Here is a 24388-nt window from a genome sequence, read left to right on the forward strand (position 1 = left end):
CACAAACTCAAATTCCTGCGGGGCCCGGGAAGGTAACATGAGTGTATGAATCGGGTGATCAGTAGGGGTGGGGCCTAAAGCGAAATTCAAAATTGCAGAGCAAATGTTCCCCCAACACAAATATTCAAATTTAGATTTTTGAACTATATGATAAATCCCTGTTGAAGCAAAAAGCAAGCAAAAACACACACACACACATCCATGGCTGTCAGTCCAGTGTCCCATCTAGAACCTGGGCTAGGCCAAGCCCTCGGCCTGGTGCTGGAGGCCCCTGGTTGACTGTTCTGCCTTCACTCTCACCACTCTAAGGCTGGGTTCTCCCCTCCTGCCCCCCTCTCCTTCACCAGCTAGTTCTCACTCATCGTGGCCCACCTCCCCCCCCCACCCCCCACCCCGGCCACCTTCCACCGTGCCAGTCCTGCTGGCCACTCAGTGACCTTGCCCTTTGCATGGTCAATGTGCTCCTTTCTGCCCAAGAGCATCTCTAGTGGTCACATCACTTTCCTCTCCAATAACCCAAAGAGAAGACAGGAAACCACTTTGAGAGGCCCCTACCATGTGCCAAGCCCTTTATATGCAGATCTTTGCTTATTTTTGGTCTCCTCTTCTTGGTGAGATGGTGACTCACTCAAGGGTAGCAACCCCGTGTCACACCCCTCCAAATGCCACTTTGAGCTTCGCTGTAAAGATGCACTCAGTGCATACTCGCCAACGGGGCCAAGAGTATACAAACTCCTGAACTCAGTAACTTCAGACTGGAAGCAAAACCACACACCAGTGCTTCCCCCACCCGCACAGTTCCTTACCACACCTCGTCACCTCCCAACTCTAGTTTCAAGCATTTTTAAAATCTGAGGCTTTAGCACAAGTTTAAGCCTTGGCTTAAAAATCCGTTTTTTACAGAGCTGATTAGGACCTGAATTTGGAAGATGTTGGTTCTCTTTTGACCTCAGTCCAAAAGAGTTCTGCTTTATTGGAAAATTAGCTGTAGCACCTTCAAAGGCCTCCTCTTGTGCGTGTTGAGCTGAGCCAGCCTTGAGGCTTTGAAAGGAATGCCATTTAATCTTGGCAAAGCTCCACCTTTTGTTTCTAAGGGAGAAAAAAGCCCCAGGGACACGGATGACTCAGGGCAAAGGACAGTGGCCCCAGACCTGATCCACTTCTGATGGGGAAAGGGCAAGAATCTTGGAAATACCCGAATTAGACACTAAGCTGGGGAAAAAAAAAGGGACAAGCACCAGCAGGGCAACCTTTCAGTTTTGCTAACTCCAAAGATTTTTCAAATACCCTCCCCCTCTCATGATTGCTGGCCTCCCCAGCTGCGATCCGGCTGAGATGTGCTGAGCTCGGCTGGGCCGCGCTGCCCTCTGGGACGGCTCTGGAGCCAGCTATGCCTTCAGGGAGCTCCCTCTTCACGATTTCCTCTGACAGCTGCCTCCAGGGGCTGCCTGGCCAGGGAGGGACCTTCTAGAAGCCCTGTTGCCTTTTGAATTCTGCTATTACTCTTTTCTTTGTAAATGGAGCCCCTTCCTTATGATGGGAAAGGGTGTCATGACAAATAATACGTCTCTATTTTATCATTAGGCTCCAAACTTGTCCATGGGGAAAAAAAAGTGGCTTCCTTTTTAATTGAACTAACATGAAGAAGCTCTTTATTATTCCTCTTCAAAGAGACTGCACTAGGTCCCTTGGACAGGACTCAGCACAGAATTTCCTAATCAGAAATCAGGACAGAAAGAAAAGGAGACAAGGACACAGGGGTGAACTGCACTGGATTAGGGGTTTTTCCATAAATAGTCTAGTTTCGTGTCTGGGCGGTGGGGGGAGGGGGTTTGCATGGGCTTGTGGGCCGGGTACTGTGCGGGAAGCTGGGAACACAGAAATGAATGGAACACCATGCCCGGCTCTCCCTGCCTGATGGAGGAGGTAGATGTAGGCACCCAGCACCCAGGGAGAAGCACTGTGGTGCAGTGGTTAAGAGCACTAGTGCTGGATTCAGCCAGCCTGGTTTGTACGCTGGCTCTGCCACTTGTGGGCTGTGTGGCATTGGGCAAGTTACTTAGCTTCTCTGTGCCTTATGTTTTGCATCCTAAAATGGAGTTAATTATGAAACCTACATGATAGGGTTCCTGTGAGGATTCAATGAGTTAAATAGTCAAAATACTTACGCACAGCGCTTGGCACTTGTGTTTATTGTGATCGTTCGGGAGGTGTGGAGGAAGTGTGTGGGAGCACAGAGGAGGGTGCAGCTGACTGCCTGGATGTCGCAGGGGAGGCTTCAAAGAGCAGGTGACATTTGATTTGCATCCTGAAAGATGAGTAGGAGTTTGTGGACAAGAATGGTGTGAAGGAACCCAGGCAGGGGGAGCATGGTGGGAGGGGGAGAGAAGGTGGGGCTGTCCGGAGAAGCAGAGGCCAGTGGGGAACGGTGCTGGTCTGGGGAGGGAGTGAAAGCACAGGAGTCTGAAGAGGCGGGTCAGGCTAGGCTGGCAAAAGCCTCGAGTTCCATGTAATAGGTCATTCATTCACATCTAGCGCTTCAACTGTATCTGGCGTACTGTAAGTGCTCAATAAGTATTAGCATCGTTGTTATTACTATTATCAAGTCCTTTACAGGCATCCTCTCATTGAATTCTCCCCACATCCCTGGGCAGTGGGTTCTTTTATCCCCATTCTATGAGATGAAGAAGGAAGGCCCAAGGAAGTTACATAAGTTGCCCAATGTCACTGAACCAAGAAGGGGCAGAGCCAGTAGGTAGCAGAGCTGCAGTTTGAACTTGGATCTCTGACCCCAGAGCCTAAGCTCTTAACAGTGACTTCGTGCTTTCTCGCAGTGCTTAAGGCTGCTGCCTTAAGTGCTTCCTATTGCCTAGTTAAATGGGATTGTATGCGATGATACTCTTTGCTTTACTTTGAAAGAAATAAAGGAATCCAGTAAGGCAGTCTGACAGGGGCCTTGGGTGAATAAATGCACCCTTAGGCTGGGGTGTATTTCAGGCAGCCTGGGCAGGGAGCTCCTGGGCTGTATCCACCAGGCTCAGGCCCCAGGGGTGTGGCCTTCTGACCCCCTTGGGCCCCTAGCACAAAAATCACGATGGCAACCCCAGTTAGCGTTTCTTTGCAGACTGCTTGGCAGGGCTGAATGTACCTGGCACCCTCTGGGTCACTTTGCTCTGAGCAAGGGCTTGGCTCCCTTAGGCATCAATACAGGCCCATTGTGCAGGTCACCAGGCCTTGGACGAGAGCCCACATATCTTCTGGTTGGGCCAGGGCCTGTGATACCTTCTCTCCCACCCCTTCACAGCCAGCTGGGCGTTTGTGTCCTGGATCAGTTCTGCAGGTCCTCCCTCTTTCTTTTAGAAGACACTCACTGGTGGAAGATACGTAGTCAGTGGGCCCCTAGCACCTCCCGGGAAGTAGCTGGGCAGGGAGGAACAGGCTCCAGTGGGGAAGCAGACGGCAGGCACTGGGGAGTTCCCCTTCTCCAAACACGTCCCTGTTCCCTGTGCCCTGGTGTCTTCAATGCCAGAGGTTTAAGAAATCACCCCAGATCCCCTGGCATTTACCCTGGGGCAGCTGCCCCTTATTAGCATCCCAATGCAGGTGAGCTGATCTGCAGAAATGTCACCTCCTTAGACATTTCCCATCCCACAATTCACCCTTATTCCCTGTTTTTCCCTTTACAACATTTACTCCAATTCGTAGTCCTGGGCTGGCCGGCCAACAAGGGCAGCTCAAGCCACAGGTTAATCCTGTTTTACATTGGAGGTGCTCAATGAGACAAGAAGGTGCATGTTCCTTTTGGAGAAGTTGGGTGGGCACAGTCCTGAGCAGCTAGAAGCCCCATAACAGTGCTGGGAAGCTGAATGAGAGGGCATATGGGCTAACTTGGTTCTGTCACCACCAAGCCTGCTGCCTAAAGTTAGAGTGTCCTCACCCCTGTTGACCTCCTACCCTCTCAGTCAGTCCCTGACCCCATCTAGGAGCCTTCTCTGTGGACATCAGCCCCAGCCTCAGTCCAGAGGGGTTGCTTCTGTAGGGAACGGCTCTGTAAGAAGCATCCCCAACCCTATGCCAAGGAGCTGGAGACCTCAGTGGTGCCACACACCCCCAGGCTGGGTAGCCACACTTCTCTTGAAAACCACACAGAATCTTTTTGCTTCAATCAAGTGGTGAGAGTCCTTCTCTCTTGCTCTGAAGTCCCATGGCCGTCTGAGCCTTGCCTCTCACTGAGTCCTTGGTCCAGGCACAGAGTATTTCTATCTCATCTCACCATGGCCAGCGCTAGGCAAAACCATGAAAGACTGTACTTTGTCTGAAGTGCTTTTGACCATAAGGAGGGGCGTCTCATGCCCATTGGCAAAGTGTAAATTGGCACAACCTTTCTGGAAACAATTCAGACGTGTGTCAACGGCATTAAGAGGGCTCTTCCTTTTGGTTGAGAAATTCCATTTTAGTGGTTTCCATTTAAGGAAAAGTTTGTAACAGAGGTTTGTAATCGGGAGTTCATTTTCACCATGGGAAATTGGGCTTTGATGCACCTTCTTCTGGATCCCATTGGTTTGCTGCCTTAATAACATGTGAACCTTCTTTGGCTTTCCAGTCATAGACTGAACATAGAGTAGGCAGTCAAGGCTGACTTAAGGCGATGTAACTTTGTGGATAATGTTGTCTACAGGGGCTTCCTCCCAAAAGACATGGTTCTCAAAAGGAGACTCAAATGGTGCGGAGTGCATAACAATTTGTGTGGGGAGCTTGTAAAAAGGGAAATTGTATGAACGCCTTACCTCCCGTTCTGATTCAGTAAGCCTGGGTGGTTTCCAGGAATGTCTATTTGTAAGAAGTTCCCTAAAGATTTTGATTTGCAGAGAGAACATTTGATAAACATGGCTTAGACTGTAATCTACCATGGTCCATTTAGTTTTTAAAGAATTCTCCTAGGTCTTATTTTTATGGGAATATTGTATGTCATGCAGGATCCAGGCATTCAAGAAATATCTGAAATACCAGACAAGCATTCTTACCACAAAGCTATAGGAAGTAGAGCAATTACAAAAGATACTATGTAACCCATGTACCTCACTTTTTTTTAAAGATTTTATTTTTCCTTTTTCTCCCAAAGCCCCCCGGTACATAGTTGTGTATTTTTAGTTGTGGGTCCTTCTAGTTGTGGCATGTGGGATGCCGCCTCAGCATGGCTTGATGAGTGGTGCCTTGTCTGCGCCCAGGATCGAACTGGTGAAACCTTGGGCCACCAAAGCAGAGCGCACGAACTTAACCACTTGGCCACAGGGCCAGCCCCGCCAGTGTATGAAACTTTTAAGTGCACACACCGCATATAGATACAGAGGAATCTGGAATGACTTAAGTATGCAAAAGTGTTCTGTTCACGAGCAAGCTTGAGCACTTGACTTTTTTTCCTAGGGGTCATATGAAATGGGTGCATGTTTCCATGTTCACTTTCCTAGCACTTCTCAGGCTCTCCCATAAGGAGTGATCTTGGAAGCAGCTGAGAATTCCTTTTCCTGTCTGCCTGATCCAACTGTCTTCTCTCCATTCTGTCTACAGGTCAGTTTGGTAAATCAGGGCTGCAATTCTTTTCACTGTTAGGAAGATACCTATTTGGTGGGACATGTTATTAATATTGCCCATTTCTTCTCAAAATGTGCTGGACATTGGAATCACCAGGCGAGCTTTTCCAAACCAAATGTCCTGGATGAACTTCAAACTAACTCCATCAGAATCTTAGGTGGGGGCTGGTTCTCAGATATCAGTATTTTTAAAGCCCTCACATGATTCTATGTGCAGCACAGTTGAGAACTATTAATTGGCCTAAACTCCACTGAGGTAGGAATGCAAGTACAGCAGGAACCTTCATTAAACAGCCAGGAGAAGAATATTTCTTTTCCTTGTACCTTATCCCTGCTCATGATTCCATGATTACTTTCTGTGTCCACTTGTCCTTCTGTGGTTTGGTTTGCTTTGCTTTTTTCCTTTTCACAGCCTGCAAGTATTACCCTGTGGTGCCTAACTGTATTGTAGTTTTACTGCATTCAGAACTGGAAAGCTCTCATTGCAACCCAACTTTCTTAAACCCAAACCAATCTTCTTTCAAAGTCAGACCATATGGCCCCCAGTTACCCAGGATGTTTTTTAAAAATGGAGGTTCCTGGTGTCTGCCCCATACTCACTAAGTCAGAATCTCTGGGGGTGGCTCCATGAATCTGGATTTTTAACAAGTTCCTCAGTGATTTTTATACTCTAAAGTTTGGGTATTTCTGCCCTAAACCCACTAGTTGAGCTGTGGGTACGGTCATGCTTAGGGCCCAAAACATTGAGGATGAAGACCTAAGAACAAGCTTAACAGGAATGTGATACATTTCAACCCCATGAGGTTGGAACTTCTGAGGACAGGGATGAGCAAAGGGCTGATTATTAGGTTACCAACTACACTCTTTCTAGTTAAGAGACATAGATGAAAATCTCTGAGATTATTCTCAAGGCTATCCTTAATAGACTGCGCTATAAGGAAGAAATTTCCCACTCCAGATTCTCAATGGATGCAGTTCTGGCATTTAGATTGTACCAGTCATCTATTGCCACAATGCTGTGTAACACACAACCATGAAACCTCAATGGTACACAGTAAATACTGAGTTTTGCTCATGAGCCTGTAGGTAGGGCGGGTGATTCTGCTCATCTAAACTGGGCTTGGTGAGGCACCCATGTGAGTTGGCAGTCAGTTGTAGGTAGGCTAAATGACTTAAATGATCTTGGGTGAGCTTTCCCACATGTTTGAGGCCTTGGCCAGAACATCTGGGGCAATTCAGCTTGTTCCAAGTAGGTCATCCTCCAGCAGGCTAAGCCCAGGCACGGCAGGATTCTGAGAGAGAGCAGAAGCATGCAAGGTCTCTTAAAGCCTAGGTCTGCAACTTGTGCAATGCCACTTCTGCCACACTCTGTTTGCCATCTCGAGTCACAGGGTGAACACATATTCAAGCAAGGTAGAGAAACAGACTCTCTCTTTCGATGAGAGAAGTTGTAAAGTCACATTCCAAAGGGTGTGGATGCACGAGGACATTAATCAGTGCCATTTATGCAAACAATCTTCCACATCCATTACCTAAATGTTATCTGTTTAGCCAATGCTGTAGTTAGGAGGCACAAAGTTGTGAAGGCTCTCATATTGGTCCTGGGCATCAGAAAGGTCTGTGTGCCCAAATATGGGAAGGTAAAGCCTTGTATGTCAACAGTTTGCTTCGAGTATCTTATGCTTTACCAATGATAGCCTGGTGTGCATCATCAAGGGGACTTGCAAAAGTATCCAGGAAATTATTCAAGATATTCAGAAAACTTCCCAAAGAAGGATTAGTAATCTTGCAGATCCTGTTTCTATGCTGCCCTGAAATTCTAGTCAGGCTCTGGTTGTCAAGGAGATGCTGTTGTTTCAAAGTGGGACACATCCATCCCTGAGCTAAAGACCCATTGAAAATGGCTTTCCACTCCTCCAAATGAATAAATACAGGTATTTTAGCGTAACCTTTGAGACCCTGCACAGTCTGACCAAACCATCCTTTCCAAATTCATCTTCTAATGTTAGTCCTACACACATATTGCAGTGGGTTTTTGCTCCCTCTGTCCTCTCTACCTAATTGGGTTGTTCCTCAACTTCTGCAAATCCAAATCTTAGCAATTCTACAAGTGCCTGTTTAAATCTTACCTGGTTTAAAAACCATCACTGATAATGGCAAACAAAAGTGCACTACTTTCCTCTTTATTTGGCATAGAGGAAAAAGAATAGTGGTATAAATCTGAGAATAGTTTGGCCATCCGCTTGTTTGACCTTAGACAAGTCACTTAAATTTGCTAAGGCTATGATTTTAACTCTCTAAATTGGGGATAATCCCCACCTGCAGAGTGATTGTAATAAAATCATGTATTTAAAGTTCCTAACATATAGAAGGTTCTGGATAAATGGTGGCTATTTTTATGACCCTATGTTACAAGCTTTTACCTTATTCTTTTCTATGTTGTCTGACGTTGCTCATCTGACCCTTTTCTTACCAACACTTCCCCTTTCATAAGGGCAAGGGCTATGTCTTCTTTCCCACTACTGCTGTCTGTGTTTTACAGATGAGGCAATGGAATAACCACAAGATTAGGTAACTTATTCAAGGTCAGATAAGTTAGCAATGGTGGAGTTGCAATTTGAGTTTATTCTAGGGTCTCCTTTCTAAGGCCCTACCCTATACTGCCTTATCGTGGCCTGGGCTCTGGGGAAGCAGACCCGAGACCAAGGGTTATTTGAGATGGAGGGAGGACACGGGGAGCAAAACAGGAAAGCAGGGAAAGCCCAGAGATTTGGGCTGGAACTCATTCTGAGTCTCCAAATGGTGGCCTGGGGGAAGGAAAGAAGGAAGCACTCAAGCACTGTCCCCAGTTAGTCACTGCTCCTGGGTTAACTGTTAACTCCCTGCATTTCAGGTTGTGCACGCTTAGTACAAAGGCAGCTCCCTCTGGCATCCTGCCACAAGCACTCAGAACAGCCCCAGGCCAGGAAGCGAGAAGTGAGCAGGCCAGGGCCCCCAGAGGTACCTTCCCACTGAACCTGTGAAAACCAGCCAGAGCCTGCCTGGAACTGGTGGCCACAGCAGCAGGCAGGAGGGAGCTGGAGGGGGGCCAAGTGAGTTGAAGCGGTGGACAAGAGGCGTGCACTAATGCCTCTGGGCAAAGGAGAGAGTCGGTGGCAAAAAGTATTATAACCAGGAGAGTGTTCCCGAATTTCATCTTGATGTGAAGATGAAGGGTTTGTTTACATTTATTTTAGGAGCAGCCAGTGCAAGAGGGAGTACGAAGAATTCTTGCCTCAAATTCCTTTTAAAGAGTTCTATAGAAATGTTTGGGCTCATCTGTGTTTGGAAACATGTCCAGTATGAGAAAGTATGGGAGAAGAGACATTTTCTGAGACTTTCTTCTCAATTCAGTTAGAAAGTTACATGCATTAGAGACTATGACTTTGAATTAGTAACTTCCACCATATAGAATGGTCCTAAAAATAAAAATGCAACACACTTTTGAGTTATCCTGAGTCTTCTTTATAATCAGGCCTAGTCTCTTGAGAGAAACTCTTAGCGTTTAAATTGACAGGTACTGATTTTATATATTGGTCTGTGAACCTCCCCCTCAGGGATCATCTTTTAAATCAAAAGGCTCATTCAGGACTGGAGGAAAAAAATCTGTTCTTTAAAATTAAAAAAGTTGCAAGTTAGCCAGAGAGAAAAGTTATCTAACCTCTTGTTTAGGGCATGGACTATCCTCCTACTTTTTAGTAAAATGTTGTGTTGATAGCAGGATCATTTATATCACTAAGCAAGAAATTTAAGCTGAGTTAAGGTAGTGAAGTTCAATATAGAAAGTGACATGAGAAAGACCAAGTTCAGGGGCTGGCCTAGTGGCGCGGCAGTTAAGTTCGCACGTTCCGATTCTCGGTGGTCCGGGGTTCGCCGGTTTGGATCCCAGGTGGGATATGGCACCGCTTGGCACGCCATGCTGTGGTAGGCGTCCCACATATAAAGTAGAGGAAGATGGGCATGGATGTTAGCTCAGGGCCAGCCTTCCTCAGCAAAAAAGAGGACTGGCAGTAGTTAGCTCAGGGCTAATCTTCCTCCAAAAAAAAAAGAAAGACCAGAGTTCAAATCCCCACTGTGCTGATCCTAGGTGCCAACTCTTGGACACAGCTCTCTAAGAGTCAATCTCCTCATCTGTAAAATGTCAGCAGTTCTTTACAGAGTTATCGTGAGGATTAAATGAGATCACAAATGTGAAAGGACCAAACACACACAGAAACATGGAGTTTTACTTTAAAAATGGCTCAGATATTAATAAATTCCTAGGTAACTGCTGTCAAAAAGCTGGATTTTGATAGGGGGAGAACTCGTGGAAGGGCTGGGCTGTTGGCTGAGTCTGTCTCATGTGCCCTGTCGTTTATCTGGGCCAGAGGTGGCATATTATTGGAAAAGACAGACTCTAACCAGCAAGGAGCTGATTTCTGCTGAACCCCCATTACAGCTGGACATACGACACCAGGGAGAGCTCCTGCCTTTGATACGAACTGTTATGTCATCAGCGAGTCAAGAGAAATGCAACGTTAGTGCTTTCCTTGGAAAACCTGGCTCAAAAGACTTTACACATCTCCTATAGCTTTCCAAAAGCCTATCTTACATTCCTTTTTGTTTTTAGATTGGCACCTGAGCTGACATCTGTTGCCAGTCTTTTTTTTCCTTCTTCTTCTCCTCAAAGCACCCCCCTGTACATAGTTGTATATTCTAGTTGTGAGTGCCTCTGGTTGTGGCATGTGGGACGCCACCTCAGCATGGCCTGATGAGCGGTGCCATGTCTGCACCCAGGATCTGAACTGGTGAAACCCTGGGCCACCGAAGCGGAGCGTGTGAACTTAACCACTCGGCCACGGGGCCGGCCCCCTATCTTACATTTCTACTTGGGAATCTTACCATCACTTCACATTACACATGTATAATCTCCCCCTCCTCCTCAATTCTTCTTCCTTCCTTTTTATCTCCTGACTTTCTCATCTATCCATTTAAATTCATCACTGTACTGTATATTTCAAATACATTATTCCACTTCACCCAATTTTCAACCAACCATCTCAAGAAGGTATTACTCCCCTCAGACTGTGGTATGGAAATCAAAATTCATAGAGATTAAATTACCTCCAAGGTCACAAAGCAAGTAGAATGTGAAAAAAAATAGGTTTTGAATCTGGGCTCTGCCGCCATGTTCAATGCCCCTTCCCCGATTCCACATTACTATTTTGGTTAACGAGAGAAAACAGTGCCATTAATTTGCCTCTTGCTGAGTTCACAAGTGATATTTTAAAAGGTTAACAATAACTATACGTTTTGCAAAACTTACACTATTGCAATATTCCATTAATGCAACATTGAGTGATTATAAGAAATGTCACAGGAAAACCATGGGTCAGGAATAAAAAAGGGGAAAAATGACTCTTACAATTCTGATGTCTTTCAGAATGCACGTTGCAGTAATTAAGGAGAAACAAACATAGGCAAGAATGTTACTCCAATACAAATATAAATACATATATATACAAAAGCAAATAATCAGGGTTCAGTTTTGCCAATTTTATTGAACCAATAAAATTCCTACTAATAACAATGAAATAAATTTCTGCAAGTATAAATGTGATACAGTTTAACAAAACCCATTGTTCTGTACCTATAAATAGATTTTCAAAATGTCATAAAAAGTGCAGTTATGAATTGTTGTTAACATGTTAATACAGTTCCTTTATTTCAAATGTGTTTGTCTTGACTCACTAACAGTTCCTTCTGCATCTGTTCAAATAATATTACCCATCCCTCCAAAAAAAAAAAAAAAGGAGGCATTAAAGCACTGGAATATTACACATAAACTGATCTGTTCAGGTCAGCTTTAGTCAGAATTGTAAAATCAGCAACATAAGAAAAATAAAACCTAGTTATACATACAAAAAGCTTTCATAAGTTCTATACTCTCCTTACTGCTGACTCACGGGGAGGGCGTAATAGTTGAAAAGGCCTATATGGTTCACTACCTTAGACTACATCTACAGCAGGGTCTGGTTCACCAGAAGTTTAAAGTGGCTGTTTATCAAGTTTGCTATTTTCAGAATTGAACCTATAAATGTAAGACCGCCATTTGACACTGAAAACTGTGTGCATCCTAAATTGCATCAATGAGCTATTTGATAAAAGCTTATTCTAATTGAAAACCTTATATAGTAAGAGACTGATATATAGAGCAGTCTTTAAGATCACGTCATCCGCCTCACATTAGTCCAAAGTCACGTGCTTCGTAAAAAAAAAAAAAATTACAGTAACAAAGCACAGGACTACAAAGGCAAAACATCACAGCTTCTGATTACACTGAATAAAAAGTACCAAGGAACGCAAAAGATAATTCTGTATTAATACTGATGAATTAAAGAACTATAATAGACGTTTCACAGCATGCTACATATATCACTCACAACTTAAGGATAAAATGATGTCTAAAATTCAAAGTCAAGAAGTTGGCAATCTGATTTCATGTGCAATTCAGCTACAAAGTCTTAATATATACATTCATTATGTAGCTGCCCTGCAAAATCAGGATTTAAAAAAAGAGATTTCAAGTTCAAATCCTATTTCATAAGCTAAAGGATACATCCAGTTCTTCCATGACCAGGAAAGTTATTTTCAGGTTTGAAGGAGCTAATCCAAGTAGCAAGGCCATGTTCCAAGTTGACCTGACAGGGTTCTTTTTCACCTTGCTCAGACTGTGCATGTGGATGTGACTATTCTATTAGCATGGAGAAGATGCCAAACTGGCTTGTGGTTTGCTTTCTGTGTCTATCTTATTTTGGGTTGAAAAGAGTAAATGTGAAGAGAAAGAGGAAGGGAAAAATTGTATTTTCTTTTCAGAGAAGATACACGAATGCAAAGGAATTATTTGCACTAGACAGAGTTTGCATTACTTTCCTTGATGAACAAGGGTACCATTTAACTCTTAGCTTTTATTTTAGAGAACCAGTGAAATTCAGAAAAGAGAAAATAGTCTCAACACTACAAAGGAAACTTTTTGGCAACCCAACTGATAAGTTTCCTTTGTCTTACCTTTGGATCCTTCCTTATCAGATTTGGGAGTCAGTTGAAAATTTGTAAAGACTGATTAATTTAAGAAAGAGATGTATAAGGAGTTTCATTCGGTAAGTGTCATAATTTGTACACTTAGCTAGCCAGGATTCATGAACAATATTTTAGCATCAAAGACCAGAGATTCTCTCTCCCTTGGATATTCTTTCTGTAAAAATTACACATTCATTTTTAAGAGATTAAATTGAGGGGTGCAAGAAAATACTGTTTTAGCAAAATGTATACACCAAAAATTATACTTATCATACTTAGACTTACTAATGTTTGATGTTGTCCTATGAGCTGTAAAATGGGGTGTTTGTTCTAAAGGCTATTTTATAGTATGCATTTCATTATTTCAAAGATTTCTACAAGCATTGAAAAGAATCAGATATTCATTCTTTTTCCCCCCTCTATATTTTTTCTTTTTCATTTCTGTACTTCACGGTGGTGTAGTCTTAATTAATTTAAAGCTAGAATGAACACTTCAAGATAAACGATTTAATAAAAACCATCCCTTCACTCTCCAAGTCTTGTTTCTTAACTAGGCATCAACTCATTCCTAGGCCCTTATAGGCATTTACTAGACTCTGCTGTCAGGTTCGGTTGTTCATGAATGGGAATGGAAAGCATGCAAATACCACTATAGATCATAATAACCTACACTTTCAAGTAGGGTGGCTCATCATCAGGTCAGACAACAATCTATAAACACGCCCAGGTTAGAAACCTGACAGAGTTTTCATCTACAAACTACACCAAATGCACACTGGCTGGAGAGGAAAAACTGTTACTTCCTCCTCTGTGCAGTTCCTGTTCCTTAATATACTGTCTGATTATATCTGAAGTGCAGCCAGGGGAATAAAGACTACAGTCAATGCGTTCCCTTTTCATTCCGTAACACATTTTTCCCCCATGAGAACAGGGTAGGAATGGGGTTAGAAGCCTAGTCTAACCCAGGAAAGCTTGATCAAAACCCTAATGTACCAAATTTTGTGGTACTTTATCTATATTATAAATCAAGTGGGCTTCTGTGACCCAATGGGACCACCTAAATGCCGCTTATCATATGTTCTTCTATTAGAAATGCATTTCAAGGCCCAAACACCACCAATAAAACAAATGTCTGAAACACCACCCATGTGTATGCCAGAAATTTCCTGTTCTACTGAACGGTTAAGATCAATCTAGATTGCTGGAGAATAAACTTTACATTCAAATAACCTAGACTAACAGCAGTATTTATTACCTAATATAGATCCAGGTTAGGATGGCAATTTGATCACTTTAAAATCCTGCTAAATGCTAAATTCTGCATGGTAGAAATAGTTCAATTTCTGTATCATGTATAAATATAAAGATTCTTACTTTGATAGAAGGCAAAAATCCTCTATGATTTATTTAAAATATGGAAGTAGTATTACTGAACCATAGAGAGTGAATCCATGAAAAGGTTGGATACTCTGAATTTATAGGCTCTTTGGGGATGAGGTAGAGGAGAGCAAGAGATTTTGGCAGCTGGGAAAGGGGAGAACAGGATGGGATGGACAAGATTACACTTGGTGCTGCATAATATCTGGTAGGGTGTCCAGGGCAAAGGTCAGCCAAAATACAGCTGGATGGTTGAGGAATTCAGAGGGAGTTGGGACAAAGTCATATTAATGAACGGAGAAAAGGTGATTCAGAAAAGTAAATGCTGGTGACTATCAGCAGGTGGCTGGTGATGTTTGGTTTGGATTGTGAAAAGGCATTCAGACCAAGATGGGCTGAGGGAAGGGGCGGGGAGGAAGCGTGCAGAGGTTGAGGCACTTGGAGGAGGAGAAAGCAGGCAGGAAAGGGTGGACTGAATGCAGGCGGAGCTCCCACAGCGGGAAATGTTCCCTCACTCTAGGTGCACGATGCTGAGGACAGCCACACTCTCGGAATTATGTTCCATGTGTTCTTTGAGAAACTCTTCCTTCCTCACAGGGCTCTGCTTTGTCATGTACCTCTACCTCTACGATCTATGTCACCCCAGCTATTTTTGTTCTAGGTCTCACCTGAGCAGAGACTGCTAACTAAGCCAAATTAGCATGGAAATACACTCCACATGCAGGGGACTCTTCAGTTCTGGTGACTGAGACAGATACATTCATGTTACAGTACTGCTTTGAGGAAAGACTACTGAATTTGATTCTCAGTCTCCAGAGGGATATAATAGGGAAACATAGTTTACGATGACGGCCGCCTAGAAGAGGTTCTGATTAGATAAATTAGGTAACTCAAAACTCATCTAAATGGAGGAGCCACATGTCTCTCAGTTTGCTGCTGAATCAGACTTCTAAGAAAATTTCATATACTATTTATATAACATTACTGTTGCATAAATTTTACTCCATGCAAGACCACCTATTTGCATAAAAAAGGAAAAAGTCCTATTAGATAAAGAGAAGAGTTTAAGGTCCTGCTTTCCCGAGGAATGATTTAGACTTGTCTTTAAAACACAACATAAAACAAAACAAAAACCTCATTTTACTAGCACAGTGCAAATCACTTTTTTAACATGCACTGAAATTTACTTTTTTCCCTGATGAACTGTCCTTAGAGTTTAAAAGAATTTTCCCATGATATATGCATGCACTCTGCATGAATTTGGTGAACTATTTTTAAGTACAGGTCTTTAATTGTTTGCTGCTAATTTTATTTTGCTGTGGCATAAAAATCTAAGGTTTTGGATTTGAAAAAACTCTAAGATGGAAAAGGAAAAAGTTGCTCTGGAATACTGTTAATTGGTTTTTAGGAGCATTTAAAATTTTTAGGAGACTTTATAATGATTAAAATAGGGGCTCTGGTTCAAATATGATTTTGATGAGAAGCTTACATGGAGTTTTCTGTTCTAAAACAGCCCTGGGTTGCTCTGCCATTTTTTGGGTTTAAAAGCCATAATGAAAGGGCAAGGCCATGTCCCAGATTTCAAATTAGCCACCTTTTATTTAAAATGTACCCCAAAGGGGACAAAGATTCTTCCTGAGACTGAGACAATCAGTTTGAAAAGCTGAAGAAGGTAATAAGTGGTCCCGTCTCAAATGCCTCTTTTCCTCTAATTATCCCGGGTCCATCGGAGGAAGCCTAATCTGAAGGATCTGGGAGGCAGCTGCCTGGCCACTCCCACGGTCAAGGGATTGGGTTCAAGGGCAGATTCCCTTTCAGAGGGGAGAATACTTAGATATTTTTTTAAGGTGATCCGAGAAATTAAGAATTACAACTGAAGCTGGAAAATTTGATATTCAAAAGTAAATAGCTATCAATCAAGCATATACATCAGTGGATTATTAGACTAATTTTAACATAATAAGCAACGAAGTTAGAGAATTCACATTCACATGTGCTTTCTTCATGGACACGTGCACATTTCGGTTTGGCACAATGTGAGCCCAAGGTGTAGGTGAGCGTATCGCAGGATCATGTCGTTACACCCATTGAACCAGATATCTCTTTGAAAAATATCACATTTTAATATAAAAAGCTATACTATAAATTACTACATAGTAAATTCAATACTCTGAAAAAATACCACCCTGGAAAACCGCATCAGAATTTCAAGTTTGCATTAGATAAAGTTCACAGCAAACTTGCTGTAAAATGGTATTCACAACCTGGAATGCTGTGCATGCTGTGTCTTAGCAGGTGCCCAAGCACCTTCAGAAGTCAATTTTTCTAGGCTGGTTCACTGAGGTTCATAAATATATTGTTTTGTTTTTGTTTATAGTTCCAAGTCAACTTCCTTTCCTGATTATTGATGAGATAGATCAATGTTGAGCTAAAAAAAAAAAAAATTTTGCTAGGAAAGAGAACTAGTAAAGGCACTAATATTTCCATAACCCAAACTCCAACTACTTGTATTTCTGGGGAAGAAAAAAAAACCCAAAAACTAAGTGGCCACTTTAGTTACTTAAATCTTGTTTCCCTTTTGGTCTAAAGCTCATGTGGTGTTCTGTGAGAATTTCTCCTCCTTTTCAATATATAAAAATCATTTTTCATCCTGTAATACAGGTCACCTGCACAAAAATACAGGGCTTTAACTGAAAGAATTCTATCTAAAAGACAAATGTCAAGAATAAACAATATCTTCAACTTGAAAGTTCTAACGTTAGGGAAGTCAGATGGACATTTATGTTGTCATCTGTTTTGTCATTTTCCTAAATACTTTCTTTGTAGTTAATATGTATCTATATAATTAGCTATTAAATAAAATCAACATATGGTATATGCAATAAACAAAACAAAAGGGATCTGGCATGAGTTCTTTGAGCAATCTCTTTAAATAAACCACCCTGTCTTAAAAAATATTAGTAATCTTTTCCTCACATGGAAGATTTCAAACAAGGTCCTGGAATCCAAAAATGCAGAACTACCTTATGTTAACAGGTTTACAGTCATCTATTTTCTTACCTGGAACAAAATCTAAAAGAAAGCAGTCTAATGTATTGTACCAGAAAAGGACGATAAACGGAAGGGGTAAATGATTAAGAAAACACTAGTCCACGATTCTTTCAAGAGAGAAAAAAAGTAAGTCCTATATAAAAGTAAGTAAGTCTAAAAGGAAATCTTTGTGGGAAGTCTAACGGAAAATTTTAACACCATTATTTACTATGAAAAAATGGATCTGTTTTAAAAAAATTAGCATGTTTGTGTAAAATTCAAGTCACCCTTAATTAACCAAAAAGTGTTTACGCAGTGCATCCGTGTCCTACTGGATAGTTGTAAGCATCTCTTTAGGCACTTCACTGGTTCATGAGCGTAACACAAATTAAAGCTATAAACACATCCCGTTGTGCTCTGTGAAGACAGTCTGATCAAGCAACAGAAACCAATGCAAAAATGTGACTTTTTGGATGCTTATTCCTCCCCTAAGACTAGGTATCTTTTTTTAACCAGTTGTCCAAAGAGATTTTTCTGGGGAAGGAGATGCTTTGGCATTATGAAAGGAACATTGTTCAACCCCAGTAAGGCAAAAAAGCCTTGTGCAATAAAGAAATTTGAACAAAATTTCTTTATGGCTCTGTTTAAAAGGACACTTCTGCAGTGACATAATAGGGGAAAGTTTAGTTGAGTATTTTTTTAACATATTGCACTCTTTTTCTTCTTGTTGTTGTTCAATCACATTAATGCATAGAAACACAACTTTTACTTTTGAATAATAAACTGTTTAACCTATTATAAGAAAATTCATGGAAAATAAGTTCTAAAAGCCTAACAGGAAAAATATAGGTATAGTAACCTTCCTCTGCTTACTGTGATATAGAAAACACTATGAGAAAAGAAAAATGTGCAAAGAAAATTTTTGGTCAGTCTTGTGTGGGTACAGGTTTGTATGTGCCAACTAAACGAACTGTGAGTGGCACTGTGAGGACTGATTATTTAAGATGACTGAGGATTACTGTCAGTGATAGAAAGGAGTGTGCATAATTCCACTTTTAATATATACATCTGATATGGAAAACTGAAACTTCTGTTTCAGAAGAGAAAGAAAATAGCTGAATTTGGCATTTCAGTAGCATGCTATAGAATTCATCATGATTAATTTCACATTAAATTATGGACAATGGCTGTATCACATTTCACGTTATCGCCAATAGCAGTAAAAAAACAAAAACAAATAAACAAAAAAAAAAACAAACAGTGCCTGACAAATAATCTCCTGGGGACACAGATGTGTGTCCTGTGAGCAGCTTAGTTCAACAGCGCATGCTTTTCCTCCACCAGATTTAGGACACAACATGAAAGGTTTAGAATGGCCAGAGGAAGTCATTCTTTGCTGAATTCCAATATCTGAAAAACAATTGCTTGAGCAGATTGTAAGCGCTTTTCCTTATGTAAAAAAAAAAAAAAAAAGGAAGAAAACAATACACATACGTACAAACCCAAAAGCGCTGAAGTTAAGCATTAACAAACCAGGTTCGTGATTTATGATCAGTATCCAAAAATCCAACTATAAACAATGCAAAGTAGTGCTCCTCAGTATTATTTTTGCAATTGTTAGTAATGTTAAGCATCAAGAAAAATAAAACACATCATTGCACATTACAGCCGCCAAAAAAAAAACGGCTAAACTTTTGACACTAGAGAATTGAATAACTTTTGATGCTACATCACAAACAGCTTCTGATGTATATCTTATGTGAAAAGGTCTTTACACACATATGACATTTTCCCGGGGTGATGCTTCAGGTCAAATGCCGAGTTATGGCACGAAGAGCATAAAGGAGTTCAGCTTGCATCCGTGCTTCCATTAAGAGTAAATTTACGTGAACCTAGAAATGAAAACGTTATCAGTTTAGAGACCATTATAAACAACTGAAAAGCCTTTCAATTATTTTCATATATCAGATATTCACAAAGGTTTTCACGTGTCTACAGAGACATGCACACACACACGCCTGGGCATATTTATGCAAGTATATGACATAACACTCGAGAAAACCATGTTTATAAAGGACAGCTCTTGTGAGCAATAAAATGACCCCTGAAGTCTTAAAAATTCCAATAATTTTGTTAGAATATATGTTATGTAAAGCCAATCAATCTTTTGAGTTATAAAATAAAACTAATTTTTATAAATTATGCTTGTCCTATGAATTATATTTCTTCCAGTTGTAAAATTTTAAAGATTTTATTTTTTTAATTAATTTTTTTTAATTTTTCCTTTTTCTTCCCAAAGCCCCCTGGTACATAGCTATATATTTTTAGTTGTGGGTCCTTCTGGTTGTGCTATGTGGGATGCCACCTCAGCATGGCCTGATGAGTGGTGCCATGTCCGCGCCCAGGATCCAAACAGGTGAAACCCTGGGCCGCCGAAGCGGACGGTGTGAACTTAACCACTCGGCCACGGGGCCGGCCCTCCAGGTGTAAAATTTTATATGGCTAAAAATCAGCCCTACATTTCTTATAGCCTATGTTTATTCCTTAGAAAACACTTGTTACTATTTCCTTGAAAGACACTAAAGGGAAACTCTGAAGCTTACAGCAGTTTGTAATTAGCACCTGGCACTCGTTAGATACACATAGCCTCCCAAAAGCCTTTTAGATACAGCTGTGAACAAGTGCCTGACTTTTGGGGGATATGTCTCAGGTGATAGGTTAAAATAAACACCCACATATTTTCAAAATTTATTACAAAGAAGTATGTTATATTTAAGTTACTTTGGTATCTTTCTATGGGTTGGATATACTCTCTTCGTGGGTAAAGAGAATTTCTAGATATAACTTGGTAAAGGAAGAAAATTTAATGCAAACATATAAATAGGGCATAAAGATCCATTAAGGAGAGATGCTGGAGATAAAATGGGTATTTATTTGATGTACGATTGGCTCAAAGACTCCAAAAGATCTGTTGGGTACTGAAGCCATGACAGTCTCTGTGAAACTCACACAGTTAATTAGTGAATATTACAACCCTAACAAGATTTTCTTACCCTCAAGCTTGGAAACTGGTATAAATGGAAGATTCTTGGAGTTAAAGGTCCAAAGACCTAGGATTTAAGGTCAATTCTTATACTATAACATTGGTAAAAATCCTTAACATTTATTAAGTCTTAAATAATGAATCCTATATATTTCACCCAGAGAAATATTCTTATATAATAATACATTTGGCTCAAAGGTCCTGCATTATATTGTCAAAATACTAAATGACCAAATTGGAATGAGAAACTATTGTTCTAATAAGTTAACTCTAATGGCTAGAGTTAAACAATCTCTAAATGGATATGCTTTCTGGGCCAAGATAGAATTACACATAATACTCTCAGTAGGTTTGATTTTTATTAATAGTTAGAATGGTAGTCAGTTTTCCAAATGTACTTTTAAAATATCAATATTAAGATACCATTTTTCAAAGGCCGATGATAAACTTTCACCTCATACACCACAGTGGACAAAACACATAATCAAAATTTAGTTAATATTCAATTAAACCAGAATTTAAAAACATTAAAAAAAAAAACAGATGGCTAGATGGTGACACTTCCATTTCTTTAATGGCATTAATTTATTAATGTTTCCATATATAATTTTTCATAATCATTACTTCTTATATTGAACATTTGTCTATGGTATAATGTTTGGTCATGAAACACACCTTTTCTGAGTGTTTGAACTGACGCCAGTAACTATCATACATGCGCTTGGTAGTTCTCTCAGGATAGCAGGTCACTGTCTTAATGTAAACCTTCAGGCTTCGTTCAAGTAATTGATTAACTTCTCCATAATCATAGTCATCATACCTAGGAGCAACAAGACAACAGCTTCATAAGGACAAAGTGAGAATTTCCGATTTCTAAAGCTGTAAAGGAGATATTTATTATCTAGTAATTAAACACCAAAAGCTCATTAATTAACTCATCAAACAAATATTTACTGAATGCTGATTATAAGCCACATACTTTCTATGGACTCTTCTAGACACTGGTGATATCCTAATGAACAACATATACAAACATCCCTGGTCTCATGGAATTTAAATTGTAGTGGAGAAAAAAGAAAAAAATTAAAAACATAACTATATAATACGTCAGATGGTGATAATTGCTGTGGAGGTAAAATGAAAGTTGAGGCTGGGGGAGAGGAGCTGTGATTTTCGAGAGGGTAGGCAGAAAGCTTCTCTGAGAGGCTGACATCGAAGCAAACACCAAGAGAAGAAGAGCAAGTGTAAAGCCCGAAGGGAGGAGTCCAGTGTTTCAAGGGAGCGGGAGGAAGTAATCGACTGCATCCAGTGCTGCTGACTAGCCCAATAAGATGATAACTGAAAACTGACCACTGCAAGGAGCTATACAGAGGTCACTGGCAACCCCCAAAAGAGCAGTTTTCTTGGCATGGCAGGAGTAAAATCCTGATACTGTGGTAGGTTCAAGAGAGAATGGGAGATGAGAAAATGGTGACAGTAAATATATAAAATCTTTTCAAAGAGATTTGCTGTGCATGGGAGCAGAAAAATGAGGCAATAGCCGGGGGAAAAGAAAGGATTTTTTTTTTACAGATGAGAGAAATAAGAACATGTTTATATACTGATAGAAAAGACCCAATAAAGAGACAAAAGTTGATTATTCAAGAGAGAGAAGGGAGAATTGCTGGAATAGGGATCTTTAGAAGATGAGGAGAGATGGGATTTGGGGCCCAAGAGCATGAGAGCATAGACAAGTTCACCCAAAATAAGAGAGAAGAGACAGCAGAGTAAATGGGCACAAAGGCAGACAGGAAGGTAAATGCAGTGGCGGGAGCTGGGGGGATTTCTCTTCTATATTTTCCGTTAATTTTTAACCTAAACGCAATGCTTAGTTAAAAAAAATGTATCTCGAGGATTTTACATAAGCTTTATTTAGTAACATCCAACAGATAAATATAATCACCATAACATTTGTTATTTGTTGTTTTGAATATAATAAATATTTATCACAATTGAATTAAATTGTTACTGTTTATTTTTCTTAATTAGGTAGGTATAATATCTGTGTTTTAAAATGTGATGATTCTGTGATAACTTACAATGTAGGATGGTAAAGGGGAAATAGCATAGTTATTAATTACCATCATTAATAGTGTCTTTTAAGTAGAATGTTTCATTTTTAGTTGATTTTTCAGGAAATTTTGGGGTTTTTTAGTTAAAATTATAGAAACTACTTTGCTTAACAAATTGAATTCTAATTCCATTCCATAAAGGCTTTCTAATACAGTATATGAGAAACATGTAGTATAGAGTCAAATTGAATGTATTCATAACTGGAAATTTTCTCTTTCTGCAAATCTATCTCAATAAAAACCTTCAAAACTCAGCTCGACAAGGCACATTCTCCCAAAAAAGCTTTCCCGATTACACCATTCAATCTCATTCACTCATTTACTCACTATTCTCTCAATGCTAATTTTCTAAATTTAGAGGCCATGAATTTACACTGACTGATAGTTTCATTTCAGTGTTCTTATGCGAGCTTATGTAAATAGCTTTATGAGGGCAGAATCTATCCGAGCTTTATCAATACCCTAATTACCATTTTCTTCGTAAATAAATAAATAAATAAATAGTTAAACCAGCATTTATTACACTGATCCAAAGGGACACAATTTATGTTTTTTAACCGTCCAATTCTTCCAGGAAGGATTCTCAAATTGAGTCTGATATAGAATCCTCAATGATTCTATCCCCAATGATTACTGATGCTTTTTTCCCCTCCTTAGTAAATTCTTACTCTGTATTTATATGTGCATGTTAAGATTCACTACCGTCAAACAAAATAAAATGCTTCTCTATAAAATGGAATCAATTTTTTAAAATCAGAAGTCCACATGTAATATTTTCTCACCAGAACTGTATACTCCTAAATAGGATAGAAGTAAGACTAATGTCGGGAGTTTCATCTAGAAATGTGTAAAGCTGTCTCCACAATGAACATACCTGATTCCAAACATACAGTGAACATAGTTAAATAAAGCTCTGCGCAGCATGGTTGTGTCAACATCCTCATGGGTGGCCATAGTGTTATAGGTGAGATTGTAGACCATGCGAAACTTTTCATCAAGAAGATGTCCAATGTCAGAATAAAGTCTGTTCACCAGGGAGAACCCATGATTTTCCCAGGTATAGTCCTAAAAGAATAAAATGAATCCAATTACAAAACGGACATTCCATTTAAACTCTATGTTTTCACTCAATATAACTACTGAAGCAAGTAGATGAAGATATTTCAAATTTAATTCTAAGTTTATAGCGTGACTAAGAACCTTTCACACCAGTTTGTAGACTGGAGTACCATGTAGTTTCCTCAATGGGGTCCAGGGTTTGGCATGTTGGTGATGAACTCTGCCCACCTCCTGGGGTCCCGGGGTCAGGTACTATGTAATCTATGCCCTTATCTGGAAGGACCCCAGAAGAGCTTGGAATATTTCCATGTGACCAAACCTACTCAGTGATGTGGACAGTTAGTAGATCATCTAAAACAAGCACAAAAGAGCCTGTCTTAATTCAAACTTACACTCTCTCTAGGAGGCACATCACTATTGTGGCTATGTTTTCTAGGGGTGGGGAGGGGAGGCAGCCCTTAAGCCCATAACTACTGGTATATGATCTTATTACAAAATGCTTTTTTATTATAAATGTGACCATATTGCTTGATTTCCTCCCTGCTTCTCTCCAAAAAATGCTATGAACATTATACAGCTACCATGAAACTACGCAGGTAACCAACAAAGCAGATAGTTTTCCTTTTGCTTTCTTAGGGGGAAAATGTTGAAATGATAATCCATCTACTGGGACATCAAATTAGACTAGGCCGAAAACTAGGCTAAATAAAAAGATTTACAGACTCTATTGAATGACCTTTAACTTCTTTAGAAGTCGATTTATTTATGTTTCAACATTTCACAGTTTCTCTGAATTAAAGCAATCTTATACCTGAGCTCGGAATGTTGGCAAATGCTCTTCTCCTCGTCTGGCAAAGTCTTCATACCCAAAACCAGGGTCTTCGATATAGCGGGAGACATCAGATGTTATAATCATGTCATCCTCAAAATCTAAGGACAATGATGAATAATCCAATGTTAAGGAAACTGTACACAGGCAGAACAATGAAACAGCTCCTTCTTCCTCTACTTTTTTAGCTTTTCCACGGGTTTCCAAAGTGACAATATTGTCTACATGGCTTAAATTCATATAAAATATC

At 40.4% G+C, this 24388-nt stretch overlaps 1 protein-coding gene across 10 annotated transcripts in view; it reads right to left on the bottom strand.

The window, feature by feature from the left end:
• Nucleotides 1–11150: 11150 nt before the first annotated feature.
• SESN3 (sestrin 3) overlaps nucleotides 11151–24388 on the bottom strand; it is a 68270-nt gene continuing 55032 nt past the window's right edge. For all 10 annotated transcript variants that reach the window (XM_070622935.1, XM_008513749.2, XM_070622941.1 and 7 more), the window contains 4 exons: nucleotides 24121–24239; nucleotides 23125–23315; nucleotides 20815–20959; nucleotides 11151–18988 (listed from right to left, as the gene is read on the bottom strand). In XM_070622935.1, the coding sequence (XP_070479036.1) occupies nucleotides 18902–18988; nucleotides 20815–20959; nucleotides 23125–23315; nucleotides 24121–24239 (542 nt within the window). In that variant the 3' untranslated portion in view covers nucleotides 11151–18901. The remainder of the gene's footprint in view (nucleotides 18989–20814; nucleotides 20960–23124; nucleotides 23316–24120; nucleotides 24240–24388) is intronic.

The sequence above is a fragment of the Equus przewalskii genome, chromosome 6 (assembly GCF_037783145.1).
Source record: "Equus przewalskii isolate Varuska chromosome 6, EquPr2, whole genome shotgun sequence".
NCBI classification, from domain to species: domain Eukaryota; kingdom Metazoa; phylum Chordata; class Mammalia; order Perissodactyla; family Equidae; genus Equus; species Equus przewalskii.